General features: G+C 48.1%; 2 protein-coding genes across 4 annotated transcripts in view; one reads left to right on the top strand and one right to left on the bottom strand.

The window, feature by feature from the left end:
* LOC120961685 (serine/threonine-protein kinase NLK) overlaps positions 1–27,250 on the bottom strand; it is a 73,897-nt gene that overhangs the window by 33,520 nt on the left and 13,127 nt on the right. The window lies entirely within an intron of this gene.
* On the top strand, positions 15,786–18,545 carry LOC120961687 (uncharacterized). Its single transcript, XM_040385633.2, has 3 exons — positions 15,786–16,872; positions 17,118–17,545; positions 17,651–18,545. The coding sequence occupies exons 1-3, from the start codon at positions 16,651–16,653 to the stop codon at positions 17,769–17,771; spliced, it is 771 nt and encodes a 256-aa protein (XP_040241567.2). The 5' UTR covers positions 15,786–16,650; the 3' UTR covers positions 17,772–18,545.

The following is a 27,250-nucleotide window of genomic DNA, read 5'->3' as shown; positions in this document are numbered from 1 at the left end:
GTATATCCAACGAACACCCATTTGGTCTGCTTCTGCCATCATGCAGCAGCAGGTTGCACCACAATTTCGAGCATTCGTTTTCTTTGTTTTTGTGCATCAGCTTGCAGCGCGGTTCGGACGTAAATCCAAATCTCAACTCGCCGACCACCTCAGACATCGTCCAGGGGGTCAATAACCGACGAACTGGTCGCATGCATACACGCAGAGAGAGATGAAAATAAGGATTGGAAGCAGAGAATAAGGATTCAAACGTCCAAGCACAGTTTTTGTAGCTTCCCTTATGTATATATCATCCTGGACGATATCCCACTGTCGCCATGAGGATGCACCACATTCAACTGAACAAACCGGATGCACTAAAGCTCCACGGCGAAGTCACAACCAGCAAATTTTCGGGGTGTACGATGGCCAAAGTTCAAAAGTAGCAGTTGAATTTTCAACTGCAAGGGCATCGCACTTGCCCCCTCATACGGAGCAGTACCGGAAGCACCCGGGGAAACCGGATAGAGCGAGTCACCAACTAATCAGAATTGCAACCCGGAGTGTGTGTGTGTGTGTGTTGACTGTTTGTGAATTAGTTAGCAAAGTTTATAATCACATTAAACATATTTGTCCTTTATATAAATGATGTCTCCACGATCCTTCCTGCGGATAATCACCTGCTCTATGCGGACGACACCAAAATCTTTCGGCAAATCCAGGGACCAGACGACCATCGCATACTCCAGGCTTCACTAGAAGAATTCGATAACTGGTGCACGCGAAACTCCTTAACCATTTGTGTTGATAAGTGTGTTACCATCACCATCAGCCGTTCGCGCTCTCCAGTGCATTTCGACTACACGCTAAACGGGCAAACTTTGCAGAGAGTCGATTGTGTCAAGGACTTGGGTGTTTTCGTCGACGCGAGACTCACGTTTGAGCAACACCTTGATCACGTTGTGACAAGATGCAGTCAATTGTTAGGCTTAGTCGTTAACATGACTCGCGAGCTCTCTGACCCAATCTGCACCAAAACTCTTTATTGTGCTCTTATTCGATCAGTGCTGGAGTATGGCAGCGTTGTGTGGTGGCCCTCCTCTGCTCGGGGGGTTGCGCGCTTGGAGTCCATCCAGCGTAGGGCTACCCGTTTCGCGCTCCGTTCGTGGGGCAGCAACAACGACTACACAACATGGTGTTTGTTGCTCGGGTTACCCCAACTCGACGACCGAATACGAAATGCTAGGCTGGCTTTTATCGTTGGGCTTCTCAATGGTAGCATCGACTGTCCGGTTTTGCTCTCGTCGATACAGCTGTACGTGCCTGCAAGAACTCTCCGCCCTCGGGCGATGCTGGCCATCCCAGAGACAAGGACCGCCTTCGCCTCCCGAGACCCGTTTTTGCGTATATGTCTTGCTCTGAATGCGGAATCTGATGCGTATGAGCCCGGCATGACGATGGCAAATGTGTTGAGTCGCATTAATTTACTTCGCGCCTCTCGCCAGAATCTTTAGCGTCCTTGTAATTGTTATTGTTGTTATTATTGTGTTATTGTAACGCGTGTGACTATTTTTGTTATATTCCTATTGTACCCTTACATATATCGAGAGGGCTTATGAGGTCCGTCGATCATTTAATAAATATACAAATATACAAATATACAAAAAAAAACTGCCCCATCCGGCGCACGATTTGGCGCGCTTCTCGATTGCAAATTGGCAAGGTAACGAAAATGGGAAGCGTAAAATAAACACCCAGCACTGGGGGGAAGCCGCCGCCTGGCGCAAAGAGCACCCAAACGTATTCAATCGAACGTCCGAGAGATGCCGCTTCTTTCTGCACTCATTTGCACGATATTTTCAAATTATGCTGTGTGTGTGCGCACGCGAAGCAACGCAAAGCACCATAATACGGTACGTGCCCGTGGCGCCAAACCGGCAGCTAAATTTATGTTATAACCTTCCGAAACCCTGCCCCACCGCGGGCGTTTCTGCAGCAACAGGAGAGAGATAGAGCTAGAGAGTGAGGGAGAAAAAAAGGACGAGAAAATCCCGGCAGCCAACGAGCGGCTAAATGTCCTGGCGTGCGATGAAGCCCCTTTTTCGCGAGAAGGATTACGGCGGCGGTAAAAGGAAGGTTTGTGCGGCGAATGGTACGGGGATCTGGTGGTTATAAATTTGTTCCCGGGAATGGTGGAACCCTGGCAAACCTTTTCGCACCGACTGGGTTGTTGCCCACCACACAAACACAAACACACACACACACACACACACACACACACACACACACACACACACACTACGGCTTATTCGAGCGCACGGTGCTTATCGCAAAAATCCAGCCACGGAGCTCCTGCTGCTGCTGCTACTGTGGATCGTTCCTTCCCGAGAAGGCGTACTCGTCCGTCGTTCGCCCGCGTCCTGATTGATGTAATTTCAACCGAAACGCGAAACGGCGAGGAAAATTGTGCGAATTTTCCACCAAACACACCGAACCTCGACCGTTTAGCGAGCACATTACATTATACCAGGTTGGAGAGGAGAGTTGCTGTTGCGAACGGGGGAGGAGGTTGATTTTGTTGGGAAGCAAATCGCTCGGTATTTGGTTTTATGACTTGGAACATCATATCCCCCTGGGAAGCGAAGTGAATCGATTTGTAATTATGAATCGTATCGAACAGCCGGAATGAATTCGGGTGGGTGAGCAATGTTTAGTATGCTGTATCTTCTGGAAGCGGGGCAGGAATATTGATCGAAAACTGCACTTGCTGGATTATGCTCACTTTAACGCACCAGTTGAAGCAGTCTACATGGGTTAAATTTAAATAAATAGTGACTACAACAACCAAAATACTAACGATTCGCGGAGCAAATGTTGCGTGAATTCAATGTACCACAAAGCGTACTCCAATTTCTGATGTTTTCAGAATCCAATCTCAAAATTCTAATCTGAAATCTCAAGCATGTTATGCCGTGTTTCGATTGATTCATACAAATAATGTCAGTTACTCTTTGTATTTTGGGATCAAATCTGTTGTTTTAGTTCCAGCATGGTGCAACATCCTTAGCTCTTTCTTGACAGAAATGAATCCCCTTTGTTGTTAATTCATTAAAATCGATTTAAATGCATTAAAACTGTAATATTTGTACTCTTTAGAAATAAAAACATTACTTTACGCTGTGAAGATAACATAAACAGTCTTTCTTGTCTGTATCTTCACTTGTTTCGCCACCTGATGACAAATGAAGTAGCAACAACTGGTCCAACACATTACAGCTTTCGAAACAAACAAACAGACATTTCCCGAACGGACCGTGGTACAGCTGGTAAAGCTGCGCTGTCCTCCAGACGTACATGTGAGGTCAATCAAGATTACAGTAAGAAAAAAAAAATATCCCCCAAACGAAAAACTGTAAAACCAACAGCAGCAGACAGACACATCGGGGCAGGTGCTCTTGCTTCTTGGCACATCTGCTGCACCTTTTACACTTTGTGTGGAGGATAGCGAAACGAAACCAAGACCGAAAAGAGCAAAAACAACAAAAAACTGCCATCACACTAAAACAAAAAAAAAAAGATACAGCAACATAAACGAACCCATTCACAATCGAATGGAACAGACCGATTTGGTCTCACAGCCGCCCCTTAATCTTTCCCTTAGTTGTCGTTGCCGCCACAGCCACTGCCGCACCATCTCCGGAAAAGCACGCGCCAAAATTGCTACCAAAATCGCTCGGCCGGGGAAGCAGATACTTCCAGGTGTTTCTTCGAACGTGTATGAAGATTGTCCGCAGCAGCAGCAGCAGCAGCACAAGTGGCCGAGACAATCTTTAACTGGTTTTGGCACAAACCGACCCCTCGAGGGGATGCCCGACCGACCGGCTGTAAAACCAAAAATCGTTCGACCCTCGGTGCGGGTTTGGTTATTATCTTCCGAGAAAAGGAGTTAAGGTAGAAAAAGGGCAGCCTCCTTCGATAGCTCTTTTGTCGCACCGACCACCACTACCAAATTACTGCAAAGGGGGAAAAAGGGATGTGCGTACAACAATCGTCACGCAGCACAACATTGCACCTGTCGGGTGAGGAGCCACTTCCTTCGAACCCTGCGCACCACATCTCCTTTGCTATATCTTGTTGCTCCAAAAAGAATGAAAACAAAAAAACACAGAAAACTCCATCAAGATGCTCCCCACTCGCTCGCTCGCTCGCTTGCTCTGTTGTCTTGCTCGGCTAAAAACACACGATAATCATAAAAGCAAATTTTCAACACCCATTTGGAGGGATTTTAAGTGCCATCAATGTGCACGCGCGCGCACCGTTTGCCAAACAGGCCCGCACGTTTATCGAAACGAAAGGCAATAGGCCAGTCAGCCATGGCAGCAGAAGCACGAGAAGGCGCGATTATGGATATGGGGCTGGTCTTTTAATTAACGAAACATTACACGCCGTGAACGTTCAGGGTTGTCTCCGCTTCATCAACAACACACAACATACGAAGCAAGCTTTATCATCTTTTCCATCCATGCCCTCCCCCACACTGTTATCAAACAATTTCATCTTAATTTTTGTTTGCGTTAGCGGTGGAAAAGCAAGAAAATGGTCGTGTGGTGTAATGTGCAAACTAAACTAGAATTAATGTCACTGATCTGGTTGCACGAGCATTTAAGTGTTCGTTAATGTAATCGTTAATTGTAATTCTCACTGTAGAAACATCAGTTTGAAGTTGTAAGTTCCCGTCGTAATTGGGGAGAGGAAATTTGGAGCTGATAACAGAAAATCAAATTCATACAAACGAGCCCATCAAACGTAATGATGCTCAATATTGACCGAAATACATTACCAGGCCTCCGATTACACCCAAGTAAACTTCTAAACCTAGACATCAGATACACACAGCCTAAGGACTCTGGTCCGTAGCACCTGCAAGGACCTCGCCGCACGTTCTCGATCAAAAGCGAAAGTTGAACTCACCTGCAACGAGAAGAAAACGAAAGAAATAAATTATAAATAATGGTCAGAACAGATAAAGCGGCCATTTCCGCCCCCGCCATTGGGTGTGCAGTTAACATCGCCTCCGGCGCTTCTTATCTATTACCCATCTTAACCTGCCTCACACTTCTTACAATCTTCAAACCAAACTCGCCCTCTCTCTCATTCCTTCAATAGATACCTCCCCATCAGCCGATCGCAACCTAACGGAGGCCCACCATTCGGAAAAGGCAAACCGTGATGAAATTGAGTAACGAGACACCCGTCCTCCCCCACCTGAGAGGTGGCGGCGGAGGCGGCAAATTCGAAACAGCGGCAGTGGCGGCAAAAATGTCAAGGCAGTAAAGCGGGGCCACAAGCAGACGGGTACACACAATAATGTTGCATCAAACTGTGCCAGACTGCGCGGGGAGGGTGTGCGGGATAGGAGGTGAACATTTTGCTTTATGCTGTGCTCTCTGCCTGCGAACAACTGGGCGAGTTTTTAGCCATTCATTGCCGGAACCTTCGATCGCGCGCGCACAAGAAGGAGGTTCGCGTTTTGTTGCCGGGGCATCGCTGAAGACACAACTATCGGTGGGTTTTGGGTGGTATGGTGCTGCTGCTCGCTCTTTGCCAGACGATGACGGCGAGGTCGGGCAGGCTACGCAATAGCAGGCAAAAAGTGCATATACTTTTGCACAGTGACCTCGTTTTTTTGCCGCTTCGATGTTAGCCTTCATTCTACTCCGCTGCCGTCTGCTGTCGTAACAACCGCACGTATTGCAGCACCAGCCACGGTAAAGAGAGTTTCACCCAGTAAATAAATATTCTTAAATATGAAGATATTGAGCGCGCGCTAGGCTAGATGGAGAAAATGTTTCTAAATCCAGTAATTTCATTTTAATTAAGGTTACAGAGCGTCATAAAGCATGGTTTCGTGGTTTGAGATTAGAACTCCAGACGGGCGGATTAGCAGTTCGTTTGCCTACCAACATGCTACGGAGTCAATCCGACGTTCACTGACAAAACTGCCTATTAAAGACGAACTTGCATATGCTGAGAATCAAATCCGAACATAATAGCACCATAATACATGCAAATTAACACACACACACACTGCTTTAGAATTCCATTCTCATCATATCTTGCAAATTCTAACATCCAACCCATTGTGCAACCCTGTATCGATATTTGAATTTCATGCAAACAGATAATTTGCATTTAAACTTCAACCGCAACCGACGGTAAAGAGAGTATCCTGCCCAAATCGCTTCCTGCTCGACGACCACCCTCAGCCAAAACCGGCAGCATAATTAGTTTCATATCTGCCAGCGTTTTCCGGCGTTCAATGCTTCCCATTTTGCACAGCACAAACGAGAAGAACACACGGAAGGATCCGTGCGTCACCGTTTTGTCGGGGGGAAGTCGTCATCTCCCTCCATAGTTTGACCACCACCCGGCGAGGGTCATTGACCTAGGACAATATTCATACCACACCAGCACCAGCCAGAGGCGTTGTCTGCGCGTCCCTCCCATATATGGAAAGCAATATGTTCTCCACCATTTGCAGCAATCTCGCACCCTGGGAACCACACCATGGGCTGGGCTCTGGAGGCTCATCTGGTTTGTGAATCGGTTTTGAAACTTTCGCATTGAATTTCCTGCCATCTGTGTACTGGGTGGTGTAGATCCAATCGTCCAGTGGGAGACGACGCCCTCTCAAACCCCTCTTCTCATTTTGCTGCTTCAGTCGGCAGTGTGTCTTCCTGCGTTGTGATGCCGCCACGGCACGTCGTTAGCTTCTTTGGCAGTGCTCCTGCCTTCCCTGCCGAACGGAAAACATTGACCAGGGCCAATGTGCCAAGAGGGCAATTACTTGATTACTCGCTCGTAGCGAGTTGAGCGTCTCCTTCCCCCACACTTTGCTGCTTTACAGCTGGTGTAGTGAAACATCAAACGGCAGCGGCGGTGTCTGCTACGCGAGACAGAGCGCCTGGTTGAAGGGTGGCCGATGTGTCGGTCTTTTTCTACCAGCCCCACCACCAATGCGCCCCACAACAACGACAACGATCAACACACACACACCCGGCACACACAAATCGGACGACCGAAACAACACCCAGCCCCAGAACCTAACCACGAGAAAGAGATGATGATGATGATGATTTTCATGTGGTGTTGGCGTTGACGTCGGTCAGTGGAAGAAAGATGGATTCTTCCGGTCGGCCCAACACTGTTGTCCCGGGTGCGATGAACGGTCTCCCCGGAGGTGCCTGTGTGCCGTTTGTTCTTGCGGGAGCATTGTCAAGACTTTCCAGTAAAGTCTTCATTTCAAGTCAAGTCTCCCAACCCCACCACAGTGACGAGAGAGAGATCATCCAGCAAGGGATTGTGTTTCTCCGTGTGTTCTCCTCTTCGTCAGTCCTGCAAGAACTTGGAGCATCTTGCCAGAAATGTTCACCAGAAATGAAATTGGAAAGAACGGTGTGATGGAAGAGCGGCCTCGATGGGTAATGCTGCTTCGCTCCATGAGACGTGACGTGGTTCTTCTGGTTGTGTCGTCGACGGTGGTGCGCGGTGTGCGTAACAAGTTAATGATTTTCTCTACTCGAGACGTTGGAGAGGCGCTGCCGCTGGAACGTGTGCACTCAGAACCAGAACTTCAGTGCGCCTTAACGACTTTAAGGAGGGTCGTTGATGGGATTGCATTGGGGCATGGAAATGAAGTGAAAAATTCAGAACCACAGTGTTGTATTGGATTAATGGATGAGCTTCATTCGATTCTGTAGGAGCCTGAGGAATGGAGCGGAAGACATTGCAATAACAACATGAGTACATTCACCCACACCGTTGCAAGCGGTGCAACGACCCACAGCAATTCGAAACTGGCCACCAGTCATAATTCATTCACACATTTGCATTCCGTTCGTTTGGTTGTTCGAGCGCTTGCTCAAAAACAGATTGAAGAATTCTTCAAAATACTTCAGAAATGAGAGACGAGCTTTAAGTCCAATCCAATTCACCATCTTCCAGGAATGTAAAGAGCAACCAAAGGTATTGCAGAAAATCGTACGAATAATTTGAATGCATTACACAACACTAAACACCCGCCTCACAACATTCCAGCGCCCAATTGAAAATGTGTCTAGAACTATTTCCGTTTGATGCTTCTGGTTGGTTTCGAGGCTTCAAACACGTACACAACACACGTTGCGGGAAGGAGGGACCTGCAATAGCTGTTCCGAGAAGGTGATGCATCTTTTAATCCCTTCTTTTGAGCACAACGCCTCTCCCGACGAGTTGCTACAAACCTGAACAACTATCAAAGTGCATTACATCACACACACACACACACATGCACCATCCAGGAGGCAAGATTTGCGAGACTCCTGGATAGGCAACGAGCAGTTCCGAACACTGAGACACCGGTTCAAGAAGCTACTCAAAAGGACGGTAGACACACATTATCCGGGTCTGGTTCTTTTCTTCATGCCAGCGCCCACCAAAGAGTCGGTTGCATCAAAAGCATTCTCGCTGCGCCGTAGGGATTCCTTACACTCCGTTAATCATTCTCCTCGAACTTGTATGTGTGGTTCTCTCTTACAGAAAAACATACACATACACACATACACGGATGACCAACTATAACGCCCTAATTTTCTGCATCCCGAGTTCTCTTTGCTTCCCATTGACCCTTATTCAGAACAATCGCGCATGTATGCGGGGTTAGGCGACTTGGTTCCTTCATCATCTCTCTCCCGTTTTGCTGCTGTTACCTGCACGTTCCATCGGATACGTCTCCCGTGTCCGAGAGAACCCTGGGACGCGCCCTAGTTCTAAGAAACCTGACCCACCCTGATGAACCTCCAGAGGGACAAAAAACAACCAGGCAAAAGACGGCATAATCTATCTTTCCCAGGCGATTAGGATGCGAGCTGGCAAAGTTACATCGTTCAAATCCAACACGTCGTCCCACGTATCGGCATGCTTGGCGCACAGATGCTGTCCATGTTTTCTAAGCCGAGCGCCATTTCTTCAGGTTTCCGGGGGCATCTTTATCACGATGCAAGTGCAAGCACACTACTCCCCCCCAGATGTGAGACGTTGCGGAAATTGCGCTCTGTGTTCGGGGGGTGAAAGTGCACAGATATGAATCATTTTCCACCACCACGAGGTACAAACACTGCACTGGCTTGAAACGGTGTCTTTTCCCTTAAGCCACTTGTATGTCTGTGTGTGTGTGTGGGTGTGTGAAAGCTTCCATTTGTGTCGTGTTCTTTACATCAAGAGACAGACGGCAACCGTGGTTCATCTTTCCGGCTTACAGCACCTCAACGATACGGTACTACACAAAACATTCTACTACTCCTGGTGGCTGCACTCAAGTGACCCTCTCTCTCTGTGTACTCTCTTCGAAGCCTTTCAAATCTCCCTCCTTCATCCCAGGTCCCCCCTTTTTCCCAAACCAATTTCTTTTTTATCGACTTGGAATGTTCCGCTAAGGTGAGTCGACACCAGCACGGGCGGCTTTGGCCCTCGCGAACCAAACAAACGGAGCGACCTTTTCTTCTTCGGCGTTCTTTATGGCAGCGAGCGACCCCGGACCTTCTCATTCTAGGCATTTTCATTGCCACAGACACACATGCACACGTGTGTGTGTGTGTGCGTGCAACTGAAACCAGTCAGACAGACAATCGACACAACCGAACCGGACAAAGCGCACGAGAAAAACATAACAAAGCCCTCCCATCGGTGTGTCGTCTGTTCCCTTAGCGGTGGCCGTCGACAAGAGGAGCCACAGGTTGCCCAACCGGTTTGAGGTTTTCAGCAGCAGCAGCAGCAGCAGCAGCCGGCGGACAAAAACCCGTCGACTGGATGCGTCTTCGTCGTCTCTGGGCGCGTTCTGCAGCCTGAAGCTGCTGCTGTTGTTCGCTTCAAAAAGAAGGATGAATGTGAGAGGTGTGTGTGGTTTTTTTGTGTTTTTTTTTTGTATTCTTTTTCATTCCCCAACAGTGTTGTTGGTATGTTGAGGTAAAAGAAGAAGCTTTTTTCCTTTTTGAGGTGTGTGCTTGGGAAGCCTTTTTATTGTACACCTTTGGTTTAGTTGGTGTGGAGGAGAAGCTGGTGATGGCGATTGTTGTTGTCTTTCCCAGCGGTTTTAACATTTTAATTTTATTTTGAACGTCCTAAACTCAATGAGTTCTAAACAACATTACTGGTGATTAGTAAATCATCATATCCGATTCGAACAGATAGATGATAAACTGAAAACGTATTTGATTTCTTATCTCGGATTGATCCCAGGGTTTGATCCCACGACCTGCAGTGCTGAGAACTGTGCTCTTCGCACGACACTACGCGGACGACCTATCCATACCACAGTTAAACCATTACCAGGTGGTTAGCCCCAAGCAGCAAACTCGTAAACGTTCAATCTATAGTCGCTAGACACATCACACCTCAACCTCATTCCCCTCCACAGTATAATCAAAGCCTCACCATAATCCTCTAATGTTTAGGATAAGCCTGAGAACCCGCACCATCGTCCATCAGGCCCTCAACCATTACAGTGTGTGTGTGTGTGTATGAGAGAGCTCGTTCGCACACAAATAGCTTTGTAGCAAAAGTGATTTTACATGCTAGCCAAAAGGGAGAAAGACCTTGCCGTTGGTCAGTTCTTGCTCCGTTACGGTGGTTTACGACGCTTCCATGAACTACCACCATGCGGGTCGGGTCTGCTCTGTCCTGGGGTGCCCGCGCATGTTAACAACAGGGGAAAGCGTCCATTTACCGTGCGCACGGAACGGACGGAACACACAGCACACGGTGGCCAACCGTTTGTACACACATTCCAACCGTGCAAAAGCCCTGTGAACCGCCCCAGCGAAACGTTTAACGCCTTTTCGTCCTTCCAGTTCACGCGGCGGCCAGTGTTACCAACGCTTTCCCTTGCTTTTTCGCACACAAGAAAAAAAAACGCACTAATGTGTTAACCATTACGAGTGATGAGTATTTTAGCTCAGTTGCTTTCTTCCACGTACAGAAAATGCCGTGCGAAACGGTATGGTGGTTGGATTTTCAGAGGACCTTTTCCAGTTACAATCCCCATTTCCCAACACAACAACAACACACAACAAACACTGTTGTTCCCTTAAGAAGAGTTGATTGGAATTAGGGGGACAGAAAGAAGAGCCAAAAGATGCGTAGAAGACTGGGTAGAGCAAAGTATGCCCACCCGCTCAACCGGTCTTTCTCTCTCGTTCTCTTGGTCTCTCTCTCATAAGACTGCTCTGTGGAATGGTATGCTATTGGAACATGAATTGCAAGAAAACGCCCCATAACCGCGTGGTTCCTGTTCTTCTGGGGGCCTCCAAAAAGTTCATCGTATTTCACCACCACGTGGAGGTAAAGGGGGCTAAAAGGATGGTCGATGGGATGGCAGACAGGCAGGCAGTACTGAACTTGATTGAACTCATTCAAGGCTAGCAGCCAGCGGACTCCACGACTCGCTCTCCGACCACTTTTGCCAATGCAGTCGTCACGTTCTCCCGTAGCGCGGCGAAGTAACAGGGCAGTGGCAACGGAATTCGTCTTCGTCCTCCGGGACGTCACACGGGAGTGTGCGCCGCGGCGGTGTGCTCTGCTCGTTTGGCGAGACGTTAATGTTCCGACAGCATTTTTCGCATCGCACCCGCCCGCTATTTTTAGCGTGCAGGAGGAGAACGGTGCACCAGCAATACGGTTTGCACAGTCGGTAAATGGTAGAGGATTTTTTTTTGTTGACTTTTTGTTGCTTCTGCATGTTCCCGGACAGATGCAAACCCCTTTCGCGCCACCGTATCTTTGGCAATTTACACTTGTGGCATTGAGAAGCGCCCGCCCGCGTAAGTGAACGATGATGATGAATGAACGAACCGCAATTTAGCACCAACGCTGCGAGCACCGACGAGTGTCAGACGAGGTAACAGGCAATTCGATCGATCTTGTAGAGTGTCTAGTATTACAGGGGTTGTTTGTGGATTTGGAAATTGTCAACAAACCAATTTCAGTACCTCAAGATTCAATCGTTGGGATTTCAATGCTCCAAAACTTATGTTTTTCCAGATGCTCAAGATTGTTTTTCAGAAGCTTGTGTACATCGTTTCTTGCATATCAAAAACACCGATTTATAGTTAGATTTACATTGCTAGACTAACATTTCATGAGCTAGGCTAACATACTCTTGTACAATCAGCTAAGCAACCCTACAATACGCCAAATTGATGAATACAGAGCAGCAGCAAACGAGATCTGCTCTAATTCAAATCCGCCATAACGCTCCGTAACATTCCCGGGAATCAATCAAATCGTCTCCACCACCTTGAATTTGATTTCTTCCAATGTCTGGAATGTCTGGAATGTTACCTCGCGTTGCCTGCAAATGAGTTTTGTTTTACAAAATAGTTCGAAATGCCACGAAGCGACCAAGCCAAGACGACGACGCTCCCCTATTGGTGGGAGGTGGGTTTCGTTCACTCGAATCGTACTGAAGCAAACAAGGATTCTTCAACTTCTCCAGCACCAAAAGCCAAAGACCTCATGGCAGTCGCACCACAACACAACAACAACACAAATCAAAGCAAAAAAAACATACACATTCCACACAAAGGAAGAAAAGTGCGAAGACGCAAAAAAACACACACACACAAATGGCAACGACGTTAAAAGCTCCTCTCCTCCGCTTCTTCGGCTTCTCGCGTGTCCAAAACGCAACCGAAACACATTCCCGAACGTTGACCGAAATGTGTCTGATCGTTGAACTGAATTGCCGTTTCGCACAAGCGGGCAAATCTGTGATCACTCCCTCCCAAGTCCCAAGACTTACAGACAGAAAAGCGTGCGTTCTCGACCGGTTTCACTGCCTCCTGAGCGGATGGTGTGAGCGTCAAGCAGCGTTATATGCTGCTGCCGTTCTCGTCCACACATCTCTTCCCAACTACTAAAAGCTTATGTTTGCGCGAGACTGATGTTTGAATATGTTGCATGGTCATTGAAGCCTGCTCAAGGTGGTGGTGGCGGACGTAATAATATTCGGTAGCAGTCGATGATTAACCATCCGATTCGATCCGATCGTTTTGAATTCCTCAACCTCCGTCAATCCAATCACTTTTGGGTTTGAAAGAGGGTACGAAAACGTTGTTATTATCTAGCGTGCGCGGCGTCGTTGAACTAAAAAAAACCCAAAAGCATAGCTAAAACCCCCACCCAGTATATGCAAATGAATAGGAGAAATAGTTCTCGGGCAGCTAAATATTCAAACATATTGATTTGAATGTGTACCGGCGACAGAGCCGCTTCCATGGTGTGGATGATGATGATGATGATTTAAATTCGATCGACATCTTCACACGCTCTTCATCCATAAGTAATAACGAGAGCTGCCCATCGTCGTCTTCATCGTGCAGTAAGGAAATCGTGTTACACCGTGGTGCCATTGATAGTGAAACTCTCTATCTCGTTTCCATTTCGATTGCCTTTACATCGTTATGGTGGTATGGTGGCAGCGGCTTCACTTTGTATTTCTTCTTGCCCTGGGTATCAATCCATCATTGGAACAGGAGACCCGTTCAAGTGACGATTTGCATCACACACACAGACAGACACAACACACACACTGCACACCGGAGCTGAACGGCCATTTGTCACGGTAAACAACGTGCGTACCCCCCTCCACCGGCTAAACAACCTCCTTCCTTTTCTCCCTTGACGTTTTGCTTATGCAGCGCGCTGCAGTGCAGCAGGGAAAACTAGGCCACAGGAAGGCCCCCTCTCGCCCGGCCCACAGCCACCAGAGTGTGCGCCCTTTTCCCAGCCAGACGGACGTGTAAACATAAGGCACACAACGGCCCCTTCCACACAACGCGGCCGCCAGCCAGTAAACCATCCCAAAGCCCAGATAGCCTATATATTAATGGATTGGCGCACGAAACGATACTGCATCTTGCAAAACGCCCAAGCGTGACAATCGGATAAGTTGTGCGCGTTTGGAAGCCTTCCCTTCACGTGGCGATGATTGAGAGGTTTATTTAACACATCGTTCACCGCGCTGTATGATTTATGGAGCTCATTTTTAATGTTGCATTTAACACTTCGTACCACGGCGGCTTCCGGAGAAGTGGCCAAAAACACACCTTTTCTGGCTGGCGAAAATCACTCCTACAACAACGGGGAAGACTACGGGCGAAAGTGCTGGCACACTGATAACTCGCAGATAGCTAGCCTTGTTGCTTGTATTTTCTGGCCTTAGAAAACAAGCGAAATCAAAACGTAGACCACTCAGATTGGTGCAGTACGCTTATTAGGTTTGCGCACTGGATGCAACTACAAATGAGAGTGGGTGTAGGGGGCTGTACGCGTCTTCTAGTTGCAAGCGAAGAGAGAAAAAAAGCACACAACCTCGCAGGGTGCATCGGAAAGGAAAATTCCAAAACGCATCCATGCAAACAAATTTATTTATTTAATGATATACTCTGTTCCCTGCGGCGAGAGAGCTGGGGAGCTACTATTTGGCATGGTAAGGTTCGACATCTCGGGCGTGTGTGTGTGTGTGTGTGTGTGTGTGTTGGCACATCCTATATTGCACCCGGATCTACCACCCTCCCCCCTGCGAGACTGTGCTTTTTTCCAGTACAGTGCGTATGCCCGATGCGTTTCATTTTCTTTTCATTCCAAGCCGCACGCTTTCCAACGGCATGGGGCGAACGAGAGACACGAACGCATGCACACGCCGCCGCTGTTTGTTGCACATTTTTCACGGTCGTATTAGCCCATAATCATGCATGTTTTTGTGTTGCACTCCTTTCTTCCACCGCCTCTTTGTGTTACGGGCACTTTTGTGCATCAGCATACGATTGGTGTGCCTCGTTGTTGGCGGAGACTGTGGCAAAAAGGCACAAAGTCAGCGGGGCGCAATGCTGTTTATTACCAATGACGAATTTGACTGGCATTCGATAATACTGAATATGGGTTGAAAGGGTGAGTAGCAAATCAACTATCGCTCCTTGTCGTAGCCCAGTCAACTCACCAGAGTAAAACGATCTCTTTCTGAGTCACGTTCACGAGCTTTTAAGTAAGCGAAACTAAACGAAATAGAAATTATCAATGCTGGTTTGTCTCATGAAAGAGACCGCCGATGAGCGAATGATGGCACCGTCATTTTATTTATTTTACCCAGATTTTTTAAGCTTCAAGAACAAAGAGAAAAGTTTCTCGGATGTAAGAGGATCCATATTGGATTCGATCCTACTATCTTCTGTATGCAAAATCCATCAACTTACCACGACACTATTTGGTAGTGTGTGCTCTGCATCGTCTAATACGAAACTTAAATAGATCAAGATCAACAGAAGAAGCTCGAAAAAGGCTTCTAGCCTGCACGTGTTTCCTGTTTTCCAATAATTCTGCCAAGCTTTACCGAAGCAAGGACGCTGGACCTTCAACATTAATAAAAAAAAATCAGAAAACAGCTATTCTTTCGCCACCTAAAACGCGCTCTCGTTATCACACCATTGCACCATTCCAGCCGTGCTGATGCAGCACAAACTGCACCGATGCAACAACCTCGCGCCAAAGCTCTGGCTCAAACAATAAAAAAAAATATCCCGCAAATTCTGCAAAACTGACCAGCCCGATGTGAAGGTGAAGAAGAGTAGAAAGTAAAATGAAAACAAAATTAGCCGACGATGTTAAAACAAAAAACAGTTACCAACGAATATGCTCACTACACTTCAACCCCCCCCCCCCTCCCCCTTTTCACAGCCCACAGATGAAACGAGATATATGAAAATTGTTACCCATTAGAGGAGTAAAAAAACGCGTTGGCCAATTGGCTGCCGATAGAGTGTACCCTTCCCTTCCCTTAGAGTGCGCTAGCACCGAGTCCCAAATGCAGTCGTCGTCGCCTTTCGGTAGAAAAAAGACGAAGAAAACTCCATCGCACATCGGCGGCGGCAGCAAAAAAAAAGCGGGGAAACAGTGCGCTGAAAATGTGCACTGAACAGGAAAGACGACACTGCCGGGAGGAGGAAGGCGAGGGAAGAAAAACAGTTTAAACTGCATCAAAGTTAGTGCAACGGACGGGCGGGCGCCACCGACAGCAAAAGAAAACTCTCTCGCTTTGGTCGAAACTGAAAAATGTGAAAATAAGGAGCCCCAAACACACATACACACACGAGCCCAATCGTTTTGGAATCTAGCTCTAAAGCCCTCTCCTCTCCGTTGCCTACCATACCAGCTCGTTAGTTTTTCGCAGACGATTTTCCCGCTTTTCCACCGGACCAGTGAGCGGCTATAACGGTCGGAAAAGGAGGCAAGAAGGAGACGCACAGAGATCGCGTGGGTGGGTGTAGCGTACTTTCTTTGCTGGAACAGTGGGTGGGTGAGTTCGGAGCAGGAAGCTAGGGGGGCCAAGATGCACACAGCCCTTCCTAACTTTGCAGATTAAACAGAGCATTCAGTTTTGTTTAAAAGCGGCCGCATATCAATTGTTCAAGTCAGTATCAGCAGTTGCACCGATCGATAAGCATTACAGCAGCTCCAGTGTAAGCAGCAGCATCCAACAGCGGTGGAAGTGCATTCTCAGCCTATCAGTGCGTGTGTCACCAGTTCGAGTGTGTGTGGAATTAGAGAACCTAGCAACCAAAAAAAACCAAAGCAGCCAGAATGTACAGCAGTAGCACCATGTTGAAGTATGTGACGCTTGCCTCGGTCATCGCGACGGCCCTCTGCGCCAGTGCCGGTGTTCGCGGTGCGTCCCGGCAGGAACCGAGCGGCGGCGAGCTGGGCGTACTGCAGAAGGTGTACGATGACTGCCAGGACAAGCAGGACTTCACCGGCTGCCTGAAGGGCAAGGCCCTGACCGCCATCTCCCGTGCTATTGATATGGTGAGGAACACGTCCAGGAGATGTTCTCTGTGTTTGTGTGTGTGATAAGTGATTAGACTCAGATGTTCCAGGCTTTCCAGAAGGTTGACTCTGGAGCTCTGTGGAGTAGCTAGTTAATTGTGTGAACAGTTTATGGTCAAACATTCGACTTTACGAAGTCATCAAAGTTCTCCAACTCCAAAAAAAAAGTCCCTGGAAGACACCGGAAACTAATTCCTCATCGTCTTCTACCATCTCCCCTCCAGGAATCCATCCCACTGCTCGATGGAATCGCGCTGGTGAAGCAGGACAAGGCCGAAAACGTGACCGTCCCGCTGCTGAACGATGCCCGTTCGATGAGCGGCCTGACCACCGTCGACCGTACCCTGCTGGACAAGGTGGAGCAGTTCCTGCGCACCCACGTCGTCCGCTTCGACATGCGCCAGCAGTCGGAGGCGGCCCGCGGCAACAAGCAGAACAAGCACCACCGCTACCTGATCGCCGCCTTCCTGACCGCGATGGGCATCGCTGGCCCGATCGGTCTGAAGGCGCTCGCTGCCATCGCCGGTAAGGCGCTCGTCATCTCGAAGGTTGCGCTCACCATTGCCGGTATTCTGGCGCTGAAGAAAATCTTCGCCCACGATCACCACGAGGAGACGAGCTTCCAGGTGCACGCATCCGGACACGATAACCGGTAAGTGTTCATTACCTCGCGGGAGGTCAATTTCCCCCAAAAAAAACGGGAGCTAACTCTTTTTCTTGTGACTCTCCTTCTCTCTAATTCTCTTTTCCCATCCAGACGAACTGCCTACGTGATGCGCCCCTCGAAGGTCGCCGCCCCGGCCAGCGTTGATCCTTACCGGTACTACTACGAGCAGCAGCAGCAGCAGCCCCAGCAGCAGTACGCTGCCCAGATGTAAGCTTTCGGTGCCACAACAACTGCTCCACTCACCAAGACAACGAAACGGCTGAGTTTCGAGACAACGAAAACATATGACCGACGAAAACGAACGATCGTCCCGATCGGCGGTAGGAACACATCGAGCAGACCTGCAGAACTTCTAGAAGAACTCGTCACAAATTTCATCCTAATTTGTGACAGCTCCAGAAAGCCTAGGGTCCTCTTGTAACTCCTCCTCAGCCTGTCGCAGCGACGATTGTACCATGTAATATTTATTTTAATTTATTCGCTAATCTTAAAATCAATATTTGTTTCGTCCCCTCATCTCCCTCACGAACAGTAGAACAAAAAACGAAAATTAAAACTGTTAAACAGTCATATTTAAAAACAAAAGGCATCATGTTTTTGATTAGTTATTTGAGTTTGTTTCCATTTGGAGAGCGATTACACATCGCACTCCAATATACAGCAACCTAGCCAAAGCCAATGTGTAGGAAGCGCGGTAGGGGGGGTACACGCGAATCATCGGAGCATCGTCTCCAGCCTTCGCTTATACCCTGCCCTCCAGCAAGAGAGTCGTCGTATGTTACGATACAGGGAAGGAAGAAGAAAACAAAACGTAATTCGAACGCGGGAACCGAAATTCGGTGGCACTCAGTAGCAAACTCTATTTCGTACAAGGTCCCGAAAGATGTGCGATGGATGCCTTTGCAAAAGGGTAGCGCATACAAATTGAACAATAAACGTATGAAATGTCTTAAGCAAATGTAAAAAAAAAAACAAGCGCTTCTGAGTGTTACTGATTCAATGTTGCAAATCCGAATCAAACATGAATCATGCGAATGGTAAGCAAAACCAAACGATTTTTATCGACAATTTAACTAACCAAACATGTGTTTGTTTCTTTGCAGATAACATCCATGACGATATGGGCAAGAGAGACGACTCTGCTGATAATAGGTATTGGAGAGAAGAATACTCGCCCTTCCTCGGTGTATTGTATCGGAATAGAAGAGCGTGCTATTTGAATCTTTAACTCACTCTATGCACTGCTTCTCTTTGTGATTCAATTCACTCCCTGCTCTGATCCAACTCACTCTTTTGAGATTCAAATCACTCTGCACCGACTCCAACAATCAGTGTGAATTGGAATCAGATAATATAGATTCATAAAAAAGAAGATTATTCACTTAAATGATTCATAGGAACACTTAAGTTGAAGTTGTTGAATTTAACTCACTCACTGACTCACTCTAACTCAGTGCGCACATCTCTAGCTGACAAGTAGTAAGATATCTTTATTTCACAACACACGGTCAATCAGCATATTGTCTAACGAAAATTAAATATTTGCTTCAATATTGACATCTTCAGCACGATTAAATTAACTTGACAACACACATTCCACAAAATCTCTTCAAAAACAGCAATTGAAACCAAAAACATAACAATGCAACTGACCGCAACGCCACGCCAGCGGGACTTTGCTGACTGTGCTGGTGCATCCAGCAGAACCATAGGCCAAAGCTGCAACACGCCAAACCAGGTGAGAGGATTAACGTCAGCAAAAATAAAAAAGAAGCCCAACCGCCCTAGCCACACGAGGCACGAACGTGACACTTGAAGAGTCGATGTACCATCAACTGGGTGTATGTGCACCACCATCACCACCATCCCTCAGAGACAGTTCAGCGCCGGGGAGTTTCACAATGTTTACTGGACACAATTGTCCGGACTGGATTTACATTCAAGCCTGCCGAGCGGGCACATACACTTACATGCAGCCATCTAAGCACGATAAACGTGTCTGTGTGTCTGTGTGGATCGTTGCATTTAAACGGTCGTTTCGCATGGAGGCACACACAAAAAACATCGTAGATTTTCAGTGCAACGCGTCGATGCACTCGTGCCACAAGCGCGAACGTGTCTATCCTTCATCCCAAATTGACGGCTACCAGCAGGACATTTTTAAAAAGCGGCATACCTAAAAACGGTAAGAGCATGTTGTGTGCAATCTATTAATAGCAAAACACTCCCAAAAGCTGTGTCTAGCGGCTGGACAGAGCTGGATTAATAAGAACAGAAACACTGTTTTCCGAAATACATTCAGACACACTCATTCGTGTTGTTGTGTTAAGTGTAACAAAGCGGATAGATTTCCATGGGTTGTTTTTTGCCCCGTAGTTTCCCTCTCCCAGCATGTTTACTGCACGATCCAAGGATAAAGCGAAGTCGACGATACATCCGCCCGCAGTGCCACCGTGTAGCGTAGCAGCCTCTTCTAGCCACCCGCTCCCGGGCTGAGGGTTTGCGTGAGGATCGAATATCTGATACTTCCTGTCAAACGCTGTCAAAACCCCTGTACAACCATTACGGGGTACCATTAGGGGTTACGGGTACACACTTTGTACCAACTTTGAACATTCTCAGCCATCGGCTCGATGTACCGACGTATGGTTGTTTTCAAGAAAAACATTCGGATCTCTTGGTTTACTTTCAGTTTCATGTACACTTCATCTCCTGTGGCATAACAGTCGATACTCCTGGTAGAGTAGTTTGAATAGTCCAATGTTTTCCTTCCCGGTGGTCTATTATTTAGCACACTCTCACATACACAAATTAGCTCTTAACGTCCTTAAACTGTATCGCCTTTCCAAGCCGTTTGTTGTCCACCGTATCCACCTCCAGCTCTGCTTAATTTAGAACATAAAAAAAACCTTCCAACCCGACTTCCGGCAGCGCCCACAACAACTTCAATTAAGATGATAATTTGAATCATGTTCTTAGCGAACAAACTTTTTTCATATTTTCCACTGACCCCATCATCCCGCCAGCTCATCCCATGCCCACCTCCCCCACCGGTAAGCAGAAAATTTCAATTTCCCAACCACCAACCAACCGCCTTTGCTGTAATCCCGGGAACATCCCCTCCTTAAAACGAAACGCTTTGGGGCTGGGAAAATTCGACACTCGGCTAACCTAAGCAAACACAAGCTACGCGGCATGCCCACGGCGGGTTTAATCGACGGGTGTGCGGGTGCGTCGGGTGCAATAAACAATGTGAAACCCTTGTGCCCGGGCTCGTTTCAAAGCCGACGAGCGGGCGAAGACCCGCAAGAACGGGCGCGCGAGAGAGAGCGTCGCGTGTGTATTTTTGGGGACAAAGACCCTGGGAGTGCGGGGCAAGCAAACACCAGCGCACACAGCGCACAGGACAGTGGAACGACTTCCATTTTCTTACGTCACGTTAGCCCGGGGGCTTGAGACAGAGTAAACCTTGCTGCTGCCTGTGGCTTCCGGTCCGAAAGTGGATTTTGTAGCGCCAGGCAAGAAGAAGGAGCATTGGAATCGGACCCAACTTTCCAGAAGCGCTTGCTAGGAGTGTACTCCTCGAGCAGCTCGGCAGCTGCTTCTCCATCATCTTCACCGGGAAGAGCTGGTGGAAAGTTGTAAAGACTTCACCCAATCATGTACACAACTACCGCCAGTTCGTGTCGAGTCAGAACAAGTTTCGTTGCGGCTCTCTCGCACTCTTCCGGATTCCTGCTCAACGTTAAGTGTAGTTGGGTGTATCTGAGCTGATGTAATACCACCACCACCACCACAACACACGGACCGGTAAGTAACGCGACCAAACAGCGCAAAGGATGCTGCCCCGTCGCCCCGCGTGGAAAGCATGCAGCACACAAACTTTTTCTTCCAAATCCTCGATTATCTCTCTCCTCTTCCAACAGTATCGTTGATCAAACGAAATGCTTCTTTAAGTTCATTTTACGCTAAGCACGGGAAGGAGGATTTGTGGATAGCTTTCTATTCCACGCACAAACACGTACACATTTGCCGGATAAAGATCTTCCCGGGACAGAAGAAATCCAAGAGAGAGAAGGAATAAATCCAGCAAACCAAGAAGGAGCATGAACGCGAACCTGCACCGCACATGTGTCACGCAGGAAAAGAGCGGACCTTACGGCGGTCCTTTTTTATGCTTCTTGCTTGCCCCCTTAAATGCCCTTTCAATCAATAGCAAACCGAAAATCAATCCCGAAACTCGATGAATAATAAATATCATGTTTTGTTGTTGAGAAAAATCGACATCATCCAACAGTCTTCCGCATAAGCCGACTGAGAAGGCCTCAACAAGATAGGCGCACAGAAATAAAAACGTTTTACAATCATTCAAACTGAAACGTGGAAAAAGGGAAAAAAGGGCAGAATGATACCAATTTGAGCGCATAATCGAAAGAGCTCCTTTGCTCTCTTTATTTATCTCTTCTTCCCGCGGGTCTCGGAGGTTCATCAAACCGCCTTCTTGTTTTTTTTTCTCTCTCTCTCTCACAAGGCCCAAAAACCACAGCGCACACAATTCCACCTTCTTGAAACGGTTCGGTGAAGCTGAAACAGCACCTTGAAGGTGAATCCCGTGGGCAACTTGTGTGTGTGTGTGTGTTTGTATGTCAGTTGTTTCTTGAACTCTTGAACGGTCGCGGTACGCGGGAAATTGATACCGAGATGCTTTTGTGGCAAAAGCAAAGAACATGTATAGAGAGAGCGCACAAGTAAACGATCAAACTCCATGAAACTCTCACACTTTTGAGGTTCTATTCCCTTGCCCATTGCCGACGAGATCAGGGACGAGGGAAGTTGTTGGACCTCGATAATTAGCTCGTAAGGTTTCGGTAACGCAGCCAACAGCGCCTCACCGTTTCAAAACTCTCGGCTCTCGGCGCAATCCGGGGGAACGAAGGCAATCCACCCTTATGGTTGGGGGGAAGAAAGCGAGCTCCATGAGAAGGAAATGGAACTTGTTTGGCCTCCCCCGGGGTAGGGGATGTATAGAGTCTTCCCACGGGACAATAAAATTGAAACTGGTAAGATTCAATCGTTTCGATTGATTTCAGCCTGCAACAAACCGTTCCAGCAGGAGTTTCCCCTTTAATGAACAAATACAACACGAATGATGGGGGAGAGAAGGAAACCAAAACAACCAGCATGATGGCAACGCGGCCAGAGCACTACTACGGGAATGGTTCATTGATGAGAACTTCCCAAAGGCCGGAGGAGGAAAGGCTTTTCCCAATTTCTATTGCATTTTGAAGCCTTGTCGTAAGTCTTGTAACACACTGCATCTGTTGCCCTTATTTCTGCTCGCGAGCGTTTAATAATAGGTCCCCTTTGCTGCAACAATGACTTTCCGAGCTACAGTTTCCCACTTACACGGGGGGACACAGCAGTGCTACTAGACGTCGGAAATTGAAACTGGAAAATTTGTTTCCCTCTTTTTTGATACGGTTGCAACGCACGAACAGCCCATGGAAGGGATTAATCCTGGCAACACGCGACTCATCAACTCGATCAGCGGCATTGAGTGGCGAGAAAGTATAGAAAAAAGTCCCCTTCGGATTTCCCACTGGCCCCTGCCACGTTCCATGAAGCAGTCCTAACCGACGCTGCGGCCCTGCTGCAGGGTCTTGCGGGTTCATCATCAACAGCTGGTCCCCGACAAACGTTAGTGCCTTCGTTTTCTCTCTCTCTCTCAGTCTCTCTCTTCTACTTTAGCTTCGTTCTCCACCACCCCGGGGAAAACCAACTCTAATCGGAACCGAAGCCTACGGAACGGTTGCTATCCAACAAAACCCCGGCGGCTGGCAAGAACTCATCCGAAACGATGCTGCTGCTACCGCTGCTGCTGTTCCAACGTGTTCCACAACAGCCCAGCAACCGTTCGCACCAGTTCTCGTTCTTGTGAATGCACACACACATAGGCCATACGACCAGAGGAACAACCTCGCTGGAAACCCGTGCGCCCCGTACGTTGTCAGGCATCGCAACCTCGTAGGGCGCACACAAACACACACAAACGGGGGCCGGGGAAATATGCTGTAATGAAGAACCCCGCGACTCGTGGCAAAGGGAAAGGAAATACATTTTTAGGTTTTGTTGTGAGGGTGCCTTGTCGCTGCCTGTCGTCGCATCCTCACAGCGAGTAGTTGCCACCATAAAGCGCACTGTGTAAGGCTTCTGCACTGTCCCTCGGTGTCAGTCAGCCAGGGGAGAGAATCTTCATTCCGCCGTACGCGTCCACACACAAACACACACACGCGCACACATAGCAAACAGAACGTTCGTTGTCCCTTCTTCAACGTCGTTGTCGTCCCTTTTTTTCGGGGGGTTTTGTTGTGCTGGTGGTGCATGGAGAGTCACGTTCGATTTTATCCTGGCTCTGGAGATATTTCGTTCGTCTGTTCGCTCTCTCTCTCTCTCTCTCTCTCTGGCTTGATTCTCCCTTTCAGTTTTGGCAGCAGTTGGGCCCGTTTTCCGCCTCCCTTCCAGGGTTTGCCAGGGGGCTCCCTCACACGATCTCTCTCGCTCTCTCTCTCTCTCTTTCCTTGCTTTCGAGAGCAATCGGTAAGTTCGGGCCCGATGTCGACCGTGGCGTCCCCCATAACCATAGCCAGCGCCATAAGTGCGCAGTGAACCACTGCACACTTGAACAGGGCATTCCTCCCCACTCCCTTTCTCCCTTCGTCTACAGAAACCTCCCTCCCGACACGATTGGAAGGCAACATGATGATAATAGGGGGAATTGAGGGAAACAAAAAGTCTACAAAAACGCAACACCGCACCTCGCGGCTCGAGTTCAATACACTCTGTGTAACGCGCTCTGTGTGTATGTGTGCGTTTATGCTGCTTCCTTCTTCCCTTACCGAAAACAGCATTAAAAAACGGACACGCCGATAATCGGCGGCCGAGTTCTAGCGCGGCCTCTGGTTCTAATGGTTGCTGTTCTACTACCGGTAAGGCTCGCACGAGACGCGCGAGGCCTACCAAACGCGTCATCGTTCGTCGTCGCTGGGAGTCCGTGTTGAGGGGGGTTTTCGATTCGAGTTTTCGCTTCTCGTTGGTAAGGGCCTGTATGCGGCCAGCCTTTCGCGCACTGCCTTTGGCGTGTACGGAATTCCCTAAAACAATCCCATCGCGCTCATTGCGTGTAGCGTAGGAGCCGTGCTGATGGGGAGTGGGAAGTGTTGCTAGTGTCGTTGCTGGTAGTGTACTGGATTTTGATGTCTTTCGGGCCGTTCTGGAATTGGCATGCTGTTGCGATTCTTCGCTTAAACACGAGTAGGTACGAGAGAATCATCCGCATCCTAATCAACGCCAGACTCATTATTGTTGGCCGTTTTGGGCGTGTGGCATACGCTAGAAGCCGTCCCTTTGTACTCTGGGCCCAGTAATCTACCCCAACAGACTCATCGTTTCCTTCTCCAAAACGTTCCGAATTAGCTTATGTTTGTATCAGGACGCACAACTTACCTAAAAGTAGAAAAGAAGAAGAAAAAACAACAAATACTTTAATAAACAGAAAAGAAAACAGAACACACAATATTATAAAGACTACAGGAGCAAATAGTAAAGGATTTTTATCTCGTCTTCTGCCCATTTCCTTCCCCCACAAAACGTGCATTAAAAACATGCTCATCTCACAGCCCCACAGACTAACATCACCTCCATCGCCACAGTAAGCCAGTCAGCAAAACCTGTGCCAGCTGCTGGAGAAAGATTGCGTCACAAAAACACACAATCGTCATCTGCAGAGTAACTCTATCCCGCAGTGCCTGTGTAAAGGCACGCGGAGGTGGGCATCCCATTGCGGAAGAAACTCATTTCTTTCCAGCAACGTCAGAACATTATGCATTTCCCCTTCAGAAACACAGGGCAACAAGCGACAGAAGGGGGAGAGAAGACAGCGCTACACTGTCAGTCAAGAGCTGGTTGGGCGGCCCCGCGCGCTCTGTTGACAAATTAAAGGTTTAATTGTTGCTGACACTTTACCGCGACAAGCATACCGAGGCTACTGTTTTTTACACGGCACTGCTGCTCAGAGTGCCATTACTGGTTTAAAAGAAGCAGAAGACGTTTAAGCCCACTCTTTCAAGCTAAAAAGGGGTTTAAATTAACAGCCGTTGGAAAAAAATAGAAACAAAGTAGTTAAAGTTGTTTCCTTCTCCATAAAACGGTTTTGTCTTTCTATACGAGCACAATAACACCCCTCCATGGCATATTGATTTGTACTTCATCGTGCCTGCTGCTGGCACCCAATGGCACCCTACACACACAGCACACACGCACGTACCTTTCCACTTCCGTTTATGCAAAGTGCTTCTGCTACTTCTTCCCATTGCTGCTGCAAGCCAAAAAGAAGCCCGAAAATACCCGAAGTAAACTTCCAGTGCTCATCCGTTCAAATTCTTCACTCTTCCCTTGCTCCCCGGTTTTTGGAAAGATGCCGCATCGATTCTTCCGAACTTCATCTCGCATCATCAAAACACAATGCCAACACCGAACCGACCGTCTGCTTACAAAGAGGAAATGGTGGCCGATGCTACGTGCAGCATAATAATAAGGCCAAACATAGACATCTCCGCGCAGCTCAGAATAGGAAGTTCCGCGACAGAAACGACCGCGGGCGGCGGGCTTCACTTATCGATTCTTCACAGTTCGCATGCTCTCTGGCTGTCTCTTTCACTGCTGCCACAAGCCTAACACGAGCAACTGCAGCAATAACAAAAAAACAAAACTGCGGACCTTTACCGGGCAAGGATAGGCGAAATATTATTGCCCATTAGTCGCCCATAAGTGCCGGGGCATTAGTGTGGAAGCACAACGCGTCGTTGCCCCGGGGACAAAGAGCTCCAATGTGCTGCGCACGTCCATTATCAGGCTGGTATGCAGACAGCTTCCGAAAACGTGCGGCTGATTCAGCAAATTGGAAGGCGACAAAAAAAGCCTTTTCCCCACTAGGGCCTGACCGGGGACTGACCGGCTTTATAAAGACAAATATGAATATGAACACTTTCTGCTCATCCCTCCCGAGAACAGCCTGAAGACCGAAAGAACGGGACTGGACGTTCCCAGCTTCTCGCATTGTCCCGGGAGATCCTTTTTTGGCACCTCCCAAAATCCCGAATCTAGCGACGTAAACAGGTAGAAGCACACCCAGGAGCACCCAGGGCGAAACGATTGGCAAAACGGTTCAACCAGCCCTGCACCACGACCACCAGACCAAGCCGGGCGATAAATTTGTGTTATGGGTTGTGTCCCTTTTCTCCCCGGCTGCATTTGGACGCACCTTCGGGCCTGGAAGTTGTTTGGTAGAATTCAAAATAGAAACACTCTATTCAAAGCGGCTTCAAGGGAAGGAAGCTTATTTTTGAATGACACTGGTCAGAGAGATAGAGAGAGAACCCAAAGATTCTGAGGAGAAAGGAAGTGATGATGTCCCCAAATTTGAAAACATTTTCCCTATAACCCAAACTGCAAGTACGTTTCACAACGGGAACTTAAACAAAAAGGGCCGTACACTTCGGACCACGGGAACGAACAAATTCTCAGGTGCTTGTACCGGGCACTCTTCTGCTCTGCACCTCTGTTGGGGTGTCTGGTGATGATTTATCTTCGTTGGATATCAACATTCAACCCGAACACACTCCCGCCTGGACT

The sequence above is a fragment of the Anopheles coluzzii genome, chromosome 2 (genome assembly GCF_943734685.1).
Source record: "Anopheles coluzzii chromosome 2, AcolN3, whole genome shotgun sequence".
NCBI classification, from domain to species: Eukaryota; Metazoa; Arthropoda; class Insecta; order Diptera; family Culicidae; genus Anopheles; species Anopheles coluzzii.
This window is presented reverse-complemented; position numbering and strand designations above follow the sequence as displayed.